The 12760-nt window shown below is 41.4% G+C and overlaps 1 protein-coding gene across 1 annotated transcript in view; it reads right to left on the bottom strand.

Moving 5' to 3' along the window:
* Positions 1-12760, bottom strand: part of cacna2d2a (calcium channel, voltage-dependent, alpha 2/delta subunit 2a) — a gene marked incomplete at its 5' end in the record, with an annotated part of 334563 nt that overhangs the window by 284772 nt on the left and 37031 nt on the right. Inside the window, one exon of the mRNA XM_079510575.1 lies at positions 1003-1119. Within this exon, the coding sequence (XP_079366701.1) occupies positions 1003-1119 (117 nt within the window). The remainder of the gene's footprint in view (positions 1-1002; positions 1120-12760) is intronic.

Below are 12760 nucleotides of genomic sequence, written 5' to 3'. Positions count from 1 at the left end.
CACAGATCCGATTTACTTCACACATGGCACCTCACTCGACTTCAAACTTGGTGTGTGTATCACCCCAGGACTCAGAGGGAGTGTGGTACCTGGCGTCAAGTCGTCGGATGGCCGGTTGTTCAGAACCAACAACAAACAAAATAATGCCCTTATACAGCAACAGTAGTCGTGGAAACCCGGTTGTCCAGAATCGCAGGTGGACACAAACATTAATACGGTACATGCTGATTATGTCAGATGTGTGTCAATGACTGCCGATGACCATCGATTGCATGAATATGAACTGGGCTCAACAATCGATCCACTTTATCCCAACAGGCACGTGCTCTGGACAGCCACACCCCCGTAGGGCCGCTGCACTAGTGCCACTTAATGTCCTCGGCTTTTGTGAATTACAAACAATTTTGAATACTTTCTCTCATATAGTCTCATTTCTCATTTCCCACTCAGACGTGTCTGTCTCTCTCCACTCTCCCATCTTCTCTCAATCTCATTTTCCACTCTGGCTTCCTGCCGCACCCTCTCTCCCTCTCCCTCTCCCTCTCCCTCTCTCTCCCTCTCTCTCTCTCTCTCTCTCTCTCTCTCTCTCTCTCTCTGTTGTTCCTTCTCTTGGGGTGAGAGGTCTCCCGCTGTGCGCAAGAAACAAATTGTAACCCATCACAGGACTGTCTGCACATAATGGGGGGGATAATTGTGTCACTCAGAAATGTAAGACCTTACAAAGATAAGCCCTGAAGTATTCCTCCTCTTCATCCAGCACACTATATCTCTCAGAAGATACAGCTCACTTATTATACCCCAAATCCTTCACATGAAAAATACATAACTTCATGAATAATATGACTAGTGAATCCCTCTCTCTCTCTCTCTCTCTCTCTCTCGTAAGGGTTCAGTTCTGGAGCCATGTATCCGTTATGATAAAGGTAACACAAAGGGTTAAGATTAGATCGTACGCACGTGCGTGCCTGCGTGCGTGTGCATGTGCCAGTGTGCTGCTCTTACCTCCAGGGCTTTCCTTTTGCTGTTGAGGAGCTTGGAGATGTCCCTCGCCACCCTCTCCACCAGGTCCTTGGGGTTGTTCCTCTTGATCTCAAACTGGCTCTTCTTCTCGTTGTAAATCTGCAGATTGGAGAACACAGGGGGACCAGAGATCAGGTTTGCCGCACAGCCATCCGCTTAATTAAGAAGAATAGCCGCACGGAGCGACTCTGTTTATTCTCACGGTGCCACGAAAGACTGCAAACATTTACTGTGGAGCAGACAGCACACAGATGGCCATTATGCCCACAGAGCCTGATCCACAGGACGGGAGCCTTTACTGGCAGCGCACTTTACTTTCCCAGCGAAAGGTTTGGCGGGTGATATCGCATTACTAAATGAACAAACACAAAGCGTGTCAAAACCCCTTAGTGGTGAATAAGTTCCAATGATGTCGGGGCCAGAGACAAAAAGACTGCACAAAGCAGAGGAACAAATCAGAGATATGCAGTAAGGGGGTGGATGTAGGGCAAGGGAATTGGGCTGGTTTGGAAGGCAGAACGACAGATGCTTGGACCTCTGACAGAGACTTCTACTTTGGGAGATTAGCAGACTCCCCCCCCCCCCCCAAGGAGAGTCTGAGAGTGCTGACTCAGCATTTCTGTGGCAGTTCTAGGATCCGTACATAGACTATATCAGGGCCCCTCTTCCTTGAGATTACCACCAAAGTACTCAACCTCCAGTAGTCAAAGAAGTATAAATACTCCCGGTCAAATGTTCCTCAACTACAAGTGAAAGTTGATCAGTCAAATTTGTACTGGGTGATGGACATTTTCCAGAAACAATATTTTTGCCACGTCAATAGTATTACCATACATACTAAATGTATACAAGTAAGACGAGTAAACGCGGGAAGCGAACGAAGCTGTTGTGGCAGTCTGACACACACACGCGCGCGCGCGCGCGCGCGCGCGCGCGCACACACACACACACACACACACACACACACACACACACACACACACACACACACACACACACACACACACACACACACACACACACACACACACACACACACACACACACACACACACACACACACACAGATACCTCTGTATCGTTCAAATTTCAGTTTCCCTCTGGTGGCGGGCGGGTGGTGTTACAGCGTGACACACACAGACAGACAGACACACAGACAGTTTTGGTCAGCTTCTATAGTTAGTGCTCACTTCACTAGTCAAGCAGTAGACACACAGGAGAGCACATGAGTGGTTATAGAGTGCCGAAGTCCTGACGTCACTCACTCATCCCCTTGATTCCCCTGGTTCACTGAAGTAATTTCTCTATGGAGAATAACATGGGGTGATCTTAATACCGTCTACTATAAGCATTGTGGTCCAAAAATAAACAAGCTGTCTCTGCGTTATTGTCGGGGAGGTTCCTCTGTATCGTTTGTGACAGTCAGTCACTCATATATGATACAGTCTGTTTCTAGCGAAAATGTAACTAATTCAGCAGCAGTAACAATAGCGTTTTCTCCCAGTCGGTCGATTCTTCATATCCATATGAGTGAAGCGGCCTGGATGATTTGTTTATTTTTCAAACACAGTTCTTATATGAGGCGATTTAAAATCCCCCCTATGGGGATTACAATGCAAATAAAAAGTACATGAACCTGTGGATTTGCGCCCTCTACCGATATTGACGTCAGACTTCGGTGCTCTATAGCTCAACCCTTATACTTTATATTAAGATAGTGGAAAGCTCAGACGGAAGGTGTGGATAGAGCAATTGGTTGAACATCTCGAAAGAATGCTGAAGTCAAGTGTATTATTGAAAAAAAAGATGAGACCAAGGCACCAGTGTTGTTTTTGGCAGCAAATTTTGATTTTAGTTTTAGTCATAGTGTCTTGAATAGTTTTAATTTAGTTTTAGTCACATTTTAGTCACCTGGAATGTTTTTGTGTTAGTCTAGTTTTAGTCGACTAAATGTCATAAGATTTTAGTCGACTAAATCTACAGTTGATTTAGTCGACTAAAATGTATTTTGGTGGGCCTTGATGCTGTCGTAATGACAGATTTTATGCTTGCTGAAAATAGCAGATCTACAAGCTCACAACGCGTCGCGACGCGTTGTGAGCTTGTAGATCTGCTATTTTCAGCATGCAACCAAGTGTAAATGACTTATACTGGATCTCCTATTCCCTCCCTAACATTTTAGTCTAGTTTTTATTTGTTGACGAAATTGTAAATATATTTAGTCTTAGTTTTAGTCATCATAGCTTAGTTTTCATTTAGTTTCCATTTAGTGTTCGTCAGTGAAAACAGGTAGTCGACGAACATTTTTCGTCTTAGTTTTAGTCGACGAAAACAACACTGCAAGGCACTCTAGAAAAATAAAAAGCCTTTCATTTAAAGCGGCCATTGCGAGATTAAAAAGCACCATTAGCCACTTCAAATTAGGCTTTTGATGTTTCTATACAAGAGTGCCTTGGCACTCTCTTTTCTGCATCAATTCTGTCACCCAGTTGTACCAAAGAGAACCTTGTTGGAGATTTTTACTCTGGCCAAACAGATGCGCTCCTTCCTCTCTTTTTTCTTCAAGTGTATTATTGTTCAATATCATTAACACATTGTTTTTCTAATTACACCCGATTACAGTATGTCTAATTAGGTGTACCGTAAATTGTGCTGCGACTGTTACTGTATACATCCATGGTACTGTACTTTTGTCTTTCTACCTCGATATTGAAGTAGAAATGTAGTAGAGTGAAAATCTAAAGTATCCAAAAAAAGAAATACACGCACTTACGTACAGTATGCTTCTAACGTAAATGTTCTTAATTACTTTCCACCACCGACCCCTCCCTTGAGGTGACCACTTATCCCATTTTGGGCGGGAACCCCTGTTGGTGTTTTAAGCATTATGTCATGCTTTAGCTATTGAAAAATAGCAGATCTACAAGCTCATAGCGCGCCACCGAGTGGCGCGCTACGAGCTTGTAGGTCTGCTATTTTATTTAAATCGAAGAACGACTGACATAGAAACATAGCTTTTTCAGAAAACTGTCAGGATGAGCTTGTAGGTCTGCTATTTTTGAAAAATCGTGAAAATGTGACGCAAATCATACATTTTTGTGAAAACTGTCATGATTTAGAAGACATTTGTATAATCTGGAATCAGGTCGAAATGGGTTAAGACCCCACATGCACCAGACCTGCTGTAATTCCACTCCATGGGAGAAAAGCACTTTGACTAGAGATGCTACAGTGCAAACAAACAAGGCTCATTTTTGCTTTTGTTTTACTGTCTGAGAGCAATTAGCGTGCATCCCCCCTGGAGCCTTAATCCATTTTGGACTGAGGTCGATTAAAAAAAAGGCTTCTAAATCCTAACATTTTTCTGAAAAACCCATGTTTCTAATCTATGTCAGTGGTGCTCAACCTTTTTCATGTCAAGGACCCCCAGAATTATCTCTATTGGGCCACGGACCCCCCCATCTCAAAATATGTAGTTCCAGGGACCCTCCCAGAAGCAAATATTTTAGTTAAAAATGTTCACTCTGAATATATATTCAATGATTTTCGCCACATTTTAACGATTTTTCAAAAATAACAGACCTACAAGCTGCTATTTTTCAATAGCTAAATTATAACATAATGTTTACAACACCAAAAGGGGTTCCCGCCCAAAATGGGTTAAGTGCAAAGCTATAATGTTCCACTTGCTCCCATGGGTTTCTGGCCGGAATGTCCTAATTAGCTATAGTGATAAAGACTCTTATTAGCTCTAGTGATAAAGACTGGAGTCGTTTGATAAGGCTGTGTTTTATGTAGTGTGAAGAAATGATGGACATCTTTATTTTGTCCTTGAAGATCAGCTTTTGCTCTAATAAGGCCCTTAATTGGGACTTGTCCTTTAACCCATTTTGGGGCGGGAACCCCTTTTGGTGTTAGCATTATGTTATGCTTTAGCTATTGAAAAATAGCAGATCTACAAGCTCATAGCGCGGCACCGAGTGGCGCGCTACGAGCTTGTAGGTCTGCTATTTTATTTAAATCGAAGAACGGCTGACATAGAAACATAGCTTTTTCAGAAAACTGTCAGGATGTAGAAGACATTTTTAGAATCTGATCTCAGGTCAAAATGGGTTAAAGGTTTCGCTGCATTTAAGTCCTTTCATGTGACTTTGAAGTTGGTTTTGAGTATTTTTCTGTGACAATGTTCCAAAGGGCAGAAACAATGTCATTTACATACATGACATGTAGGCCTATACTACAGTATAAATATGCATACAGTGAAATATTCATACATGCCAACCCTTTCTGCTCTTGTGCTCGTACGTCATGATCGGGATGGGAAACCCCACCCAGCTGGGAAGTGTGACGGAGGAGTAAAATGACCTCAATGTGAATTATGTTCAATTACCAGCCGATCGCAGTACTTGCACGCTCTGCTTGCGCACAAGTAGGCCATGCATGGCCTACTTTTACACTTTTACACTTTAAGGGCAGTATTATGCGTGTCTTAAGTACCAGGTCTTATGACTTAACTTAAGACCTGGAGGCGTGGTCAATGCTGTTTGGCCACTCAGAATAGCCAAATGGCATCGATCACGCCTCCAGGTCTTAAGTTAAGTAAAAAGACCTGGTACTTAAGACACGCATAATACTGCCCTAAGCCTCATAAGTAAGTCCAAAACAGAAATGGAACGGAAACCTTCAGCAATAGTGAAAATAGCACATCTGCAAGCTCACCACGCATCGCATCGCGCGTGTAGATCTGCTATTTTCCACTACGTCTGTACAGTGTTGTATTTGTGATTTGATACTCTGGTGGTACGCTGCTATGGTAATGACGTCACGCATATGTCGCTTAACACCTACTACAGGTCAGAGGTCACACCAGACGACCAGAGCCTGTCTGGGTCACACAACGGACCGAGTTACATTCTCAACTAGAAAAAAGTGTCCTCCTGGGCACAGGTCTCCACCAGGAGGATAGGAGTGTGTGTGATGTTTGGCAAAATGTTTAGGAGTAATATAAACATGTTTGTGTGTGTGTGTGTGTGTGTGTGTGTGTGTGTGTGTGTGTGTGTGTGTGTGTGTGTGTGTGTGTGTGTGTGTGTGTGTGTGTGTGTGTGTGTGTGTCGCGACTTGGCCTGTTGTAGCTCCACCATGATTTGAGAACTGTCAAGTGGCATTTCTTCCTCAGCCTAGTGGGAATATGCGTGCACAGTTTCACCGCAATAGGACGCTGTGTTGAGGAGTTGTGGCGATTTGTACAAAACAGGTACAAAGCGGGCTACTCCTGAAAACTTTAGAAGCCAATCGTAGCCAATCAGGATGGAATATGAGAAATCAAACAACCCCACCTTGATCACATGACTATGGAGAGCATGTGTACCGATTTGCATGACATTTGGATAAAATCTGAAGGAGTAATATTAGAAAATGTGTTTTACATATGTCGGCCTCCTGGTGGCGCTATAAAGAGCAAATGTGAAAAATGCACATTTCCTTGACCTCTAGGGAGTGTGCATATACAAAGTTTTACACAGATCCGTGCAGAGGACATGTAGTTCAATCCATGTTTAAAAGAATGTTTAAAAACAAGACGATAAATAAGTATAGACACGTCTTATGATCTTGTATTTCATATTGTGACATTATAAATATATTATATGTATATGTACTGTACATACATCTACATATCATTTATCATGTAATATACATGAACAACAATACATGTATTATTATTATGATCTGATAACCAGTACCACTGTATCACAATATTAAGAAGAAGAAAAGAAACGGTTCTGTTTTTTCTCTTTGTTTTTCCCTGTATTCCTACACTAGACTTATTTCTTTGTTTTAGTTTTCTTTGTTTGTCATATATATTATTTGTAGTTGGTAAGGGTAGGCAAAATAAGCTAATTAGCTTCAGCCTATAGACCTTTTATGGTCATAGCAATGTATCTTTATGTATATACTGTTTCATTCTGTACATGAACTGAAGGCCAAAATAAAACATTGAAAGTGAAAGTTAGAGGTAAAAACACTAATCGGTCAGTTATAGCGCCACCATGAGGCTGAGTTGAAAATGTTCCAGTGGCATTTCTTCCTGGGCCTAGTGGGAATGTGCGTACACAATTTCATGGAAATCACACGATGTGTTCATGATTTGAGGGCATTTTGTTTGAAACTGAGCACTCCTGCGAACTTTGGAAGCCAATTATTAGCCAATCAGGATGGAGTCTGAAAGATCGGAAAGACCCGTTTCGTTGAATGGCTCTAGAGAGACTGTGTACCAATTTGCGTGATGTTTGGACCAAATCTGTAGGTGTACTGTCCAAAAATATGCCTCCTGGTGGCGCTATAAGAGGCCAATGTGAACACCTTGGGACAGAGGTTAAGCTGTGGCATTCAGGGAGTGTGTGTGCAGAGTATGGCTGCGATCAAGCCAGTGGTGCCGGAGATTAGCTGTCCACACACGGACGGACGAACACACGGACGGACACACACTCACGGATGGACGGACGGAGTGCAAAACATACTCTCCCTCCATGCCTTCGGCCTGGTGGAGACAATAATACATCATGGCCTCCACAAACTGACCACTTTGCTTGCTTACACAAGTGGGGGGGTTGACATGTATCATTCAGTCTTTCTTGAAAACCTTTTAGTTTTTCTCTTCTTTATTTTATTTTACTTTATTTCTTGTACTTTACTTTCTTCCACTTAACATTATTTCTTGTAGTTTACTTTACTTTCATTCTTCCATTTTCCATTCTGCACAAAGAGCTCTCCCTCAGTGGAATGAGTACTGCTGCCCCTCCCAACAACAGGTGTAACAAAAAAAAACCTAATTAAGAAAAACACAGATGTAACAAATGACACATAATTGGAAACTACAACACATGGAACACACTTAGAGCGCCTCCAAGAGGACAAGAACTGAACAATAAAACCATGACATGGCAACAGTTACACAATGCATGTGTGCGTGCGTGCGTGTGTGTGTGTGTGCTCCTGAAAAATCATTTGGTGGACGTCGGACGCCGTGGTACCCTGTGCAATGACCAATGCAATACTGTGTTCATGCAACACGGTTATATGGCCATTAATTTACCAAAGAAAACATACAAAGTTGAAATATGTAGATACAAGTTTTCAGCCTGACAATGACGATTATGTGAGGTTGAACAAGGCTCACAAATCTACAGCTGTGATTGTTGTGAATTTCATTAAAAATTGTTTTTTCTTTTGCATTACATTTAGCTTATGAAATTATGTTACCCTGAAAGAGTAAAAGCTGGATGTGCAGCGATTAGAGAAGGACAACACTGGCGTCCATCACGCACGTGATCCATCTCTGTCAAGCTAGAAAGCTGGGCAGGAGGCCAGAGGCAGTCTCCTTCCACTGGCTAACTGAGCACACAAAGCCTGGCCCCACAGACGCAGACCTTGCCAGCCAAGCATTTTAACTAGATTGCCTGGTGTCTTGTTTTGGCCGTCCTCCTGAGGAATGTCTACTTTGTTACAAACGTAGCTTGAAACTATATGGGTGCAAGGACTCAATCGAACTAATCATTTAATCCAGTATTAAGTCTAATAATAATATTATTTTTATTCGTCGGTTTTGGAGAAATTTGAATTTTTTGTTTGTATTTCTTTCTAAAAAAAATGCAATAGCTAAAATTATGAAAACAGCAGATCTACATGCTCACATTATGATACTTGTGAACTTGTAGATTGGCTATTCACTATTTTGTACAACAAAGTATAATAAGAGTGATTAATCAGACTAATGGATTTAGTTCATTATAAAAGTAAAGCCGTTTTTATTTTATATAGTTGTTGCCTTAGGCCTACTTGAAATATAATGGTCAAGGTTATTGAACTGTGAGAGTGTATAAATGGAACTTTAGTGTCCTTAGTACACACTAGTAATCAATGGACCATTGGTTGAGAAACATTGGGACACACATGGGATGCATAGCAAAATGTAACTAATCTTAGCCCATATCCCCACCCAACACAACAGTGTGGTCATGGTCCCCAGGTTGATTCTAAGTCAGGGTGGTGGTGGTCCCTCGTTCACAATCAGTCTTTTGCTATGTACTTGCAAAAATATGCAAACAATTTAATACAACTTTTTTTTTTTTTCCTTTTGCAAGTAGGGTGCTATCTGGCAAAAAGAGAGGTTGTTCAATTCTGTTCGATTTTTCCTGTGCTTCTGTCTGTACGTGCTTCAATCACTCACCGTGAAGAAGTCATTAGTCTTCAGTTCAATGCATGCGCACACACACACACGCACACACAGACACACACACACGCACACGCACACACGCCCTTAGGTCATTAGCCCCAAGCACATAAGGAGGTGGTTCTCAGGCCAGGGACCAATGATAAACTGAACACTTGCACACATGAACACACACAGAGGAGACACGCATGCTCTCGCACACATATTCACACAGGCACACACACACACAATCTGCAGTGGTGGAGATTATGAGCTCCTTAACACTAGCGCGTCGGAGCGGTCAGGCTGACCGATTTTGAAATTTTGAAGTGGATTTTCTTTGCCCATGAAGTCCTGAGAAAGTTCCCCTTGCATGACTTTTTCTAAATGTTCGATTCAAACCATCTCTGTTTTTTTTTTCATCTGAAACGTTTTGGAAATATGATTTTAGACATAATTCTACTAAAATGTCTGCTCTTTTTCGGTCCGTGGGACCGCTCTTAGAGCCCTCACCCTTTCTCCCCCACAAGCAGTGCGGTTCACACCTTCCTCCCGGCTGGAGACGGGCATTGTTCAAGCTAATGTGTCATTTGCATTCCAACTACTTCCACATGTAGGCAAACTTACATTACAAACTTACATAAACTAAATGTTGTTTTAGATGTTATATTTGTTCATGCGGTTTGCAGAAATAACGATGTCTGACTTTATTTCTCGAAACGGAAAAAGAAATATGGTGTGTGGTATTGTTTCCACCAAGCGCATAGCTCAATAGATATAAATACATGTTGACTATACACGCCATCTTTAGCATAATTATGTTGGAATAATAAAGTTTATAGCATTGTGACTATGTCGCGCATATTCATTTCATATATCAGCGCATCAAAAATATGGTGAAATATGGTGTGTTTGCCGATGCGATTTTTTTTTCCCAGGCCGTTTTCAATATACCCTGAGCTGTGGACCTCTTTCCTAGTCAAAGGCTGTTTTCAATGAAATGACTTGTGTATAATATGAATAAATGCTACATCCTACATTTATTTTGTACCGTAGGCTATAGTTTTTGAACGAATATTACCACATTGTAGGCCTGAAATGTCTTTATTGTCTCAATACAAAGTTGTACATCAGCGCGAATCAGCGCGATGCCAAATAAAAATGACAGTGTTTGAAATCAGTCCAACCCGATAGACGTCCCGAACTTCTAAATGTTTTGTCAGTCAAGAACAGTTCTGTCCGTCGTTCTTTGTAAACTTTTCTGCACGCGACCAGTGGAACTGATTTCCACGCATCACGGCTCTCTTTTTTTCTCTCTCCCTCTCTCTCTCTCCCTCTCTCGTGGAGAGGGAGAAAATATCCAAGTAACTGCCGGTGAGGTATGCGGAAGTGCATTTTAGATAACGCTGTAGCACTATTTGTGGCGGTGATGCGTCACATGACTTGATCTATCCTATGGTGTATATATAAACCGTGCTGCTGCTACGGACCTTTCTGCTGGCACAATAAATCAAATATATATAAATTACATCGATCATAGGCGGCGGGTATGTAAGGCTAGGCCAGGCTTAGCCTTCCCAAAAATTATGCTGGGTATTTTTAAAATATATATAGGCTAATATGTGCGCAGCATTATATAGAAGGCTAGCCGCTCCCAAACTCCCAACTCCTTTGTCTGTAGCCTAAACTTTTCTGATTTGCACGCACGCACAGCTCTTTCCTTTTTTTGGCACAATCAATCAAATATATATTAATTACATGAATGTGTTTCCCCCTCTATATAAAATGACAATATATAACTAATGTCGTATTTCGTCTGAGCAATGTGCCTGACTCTGGCAATAACGTGTGGTAGCCTATTGTATTGGCTCAATACAAAGTCGGACAGTGTTTGCTGCGCAAGGCTATTCAATATAGCGCTCACACCGTCACTATAATTATAGTTTGGTAAACTGAAATAAAAAATAACTTTGAGTTGTCCTGTCTAGTTGAAACTGCTGCCTTGAATTCGTTGGAATGTAACATTTAGAAGACAATGGCAAGCCGTCAACGGGTGCAGAGAGAGGTGTGAAGATCATTAGACAGTGGGGGAGACAATGGCCAATCAAATAGCACGAAAAACACCGGTCAGCCTGACCGTTAGCCGTCATATTAGTAGTGCATTTTTTTCAGACATCCTAGTGTTAAGAGATTCAAAAGCAAAGGATGCTTATAATATGGACACAACATTTTTAAAAACACACAAGGACGCACTAGTCTTCCCCATTGTCCACTTGATAAATCTATCAATTAATCAATGCATTTTTCCTGGAAAAAAGCCATTGTAACACCCATTTTTAAGGCTGGGGACCAAACAAATGTGGCTAACTATAGAAGAAGTGTGTCCAAAGTGGCTGAGAAATGGGTGGCCCAACAACTAACCGCTCATTTGAACTCGGACCACAATCCTCTGCACCCACTGCAGTTCGGTTTCCGCTCCAATCACTCAACAGAAACAGCTAACTGTTACTTTTTGGAAAATGTAAAGTCAAAGTTAGATGCAGGTGGCATAGTGGGCTCCGTATTTCTGGACCTTAAAAAGGCCTTTGATACGGTGAACCATCAGGTACTTTTGTCAAAGCTCTCTTTATTTAACTTTTCTATTGAAGCAGTCAAATGGATGAGTTCCTATTTAACAGACAGGAACCAAAGTGTCCGTATTGGTAACACTCAGTCATCTTATCTCAACTGCAACATTGGAGTTCCTCAGGGATCAATACTGGGACCGATTTTGTTTAGTTTATATATAAATGATCTGCCTTCTGTTTGTCCAACTGTCTCCATACAAATGTATGCTGATGACACAGTTATTTATATACATGCTAAAAATAAACAACTAGCAGCAGACAAATTAACTGCAGCCATGGTCCATGTATCTGACTGGCTGAGGAACTCATGTTTGCATCTGAACACAAAAATAACTGTTTGTATGTTCTTCTCACGTAACTCCACTGACCCTGACATTGATATTCTTATCGAGGGTAACAGCATTCAGGTAGTATCAGAATTTAAATATCTTGGAATCACACTAGACTCAAACTTGACATTTAAAAAACAGATTAAAAATGTAGCCAATAAAATCAAATTCAATCTATCTAACTTCAGACACATAAGACCATATCTCACAACAGACGCCGCTAAACTCTTCATGCATGCTATGATTTTTTCACACATAACATACTGTTTCACAACCTGGTCACAGACAAATCAGACAACGTTAAAACCCATAGAATCACTTTATAAACAGACATTAAAAACCCTGGACCAAAAGCCCAACCGTTACCACCATTGCCATATAGTTAAAAGGTACAACTTATTTACTTTTGACAGCTTCAAACATTTTTCAGATGCTTGTCTCATTTTTAAAATCTTAAATGGACTTGCACCTCCACCACTGAAACAGTACATAGATCGAAGGGACAGTGGTGATAGAACAACAAGGGCAACTACCAGAGGAGACTGTGAAGTGCCAATCAGACGTAGTGTGTTTGG

The sequence above is a fragment of the Electrona antarctica genome (genome assembly GCF_951216825.1).
Source record: "Electrona antarctica genome assembly, chromosome: 9".
NCBI classification, from domain to species: domain Eukaryota; kingdom Metazoa; phylum Chordata; class Actinopteri; order Myctophiformes; family Myctophidae; genus Electrona; species Electrona antarctica.
This window is presented reverse-complemented; position numbering and strand designations above follow the sequence as displayed.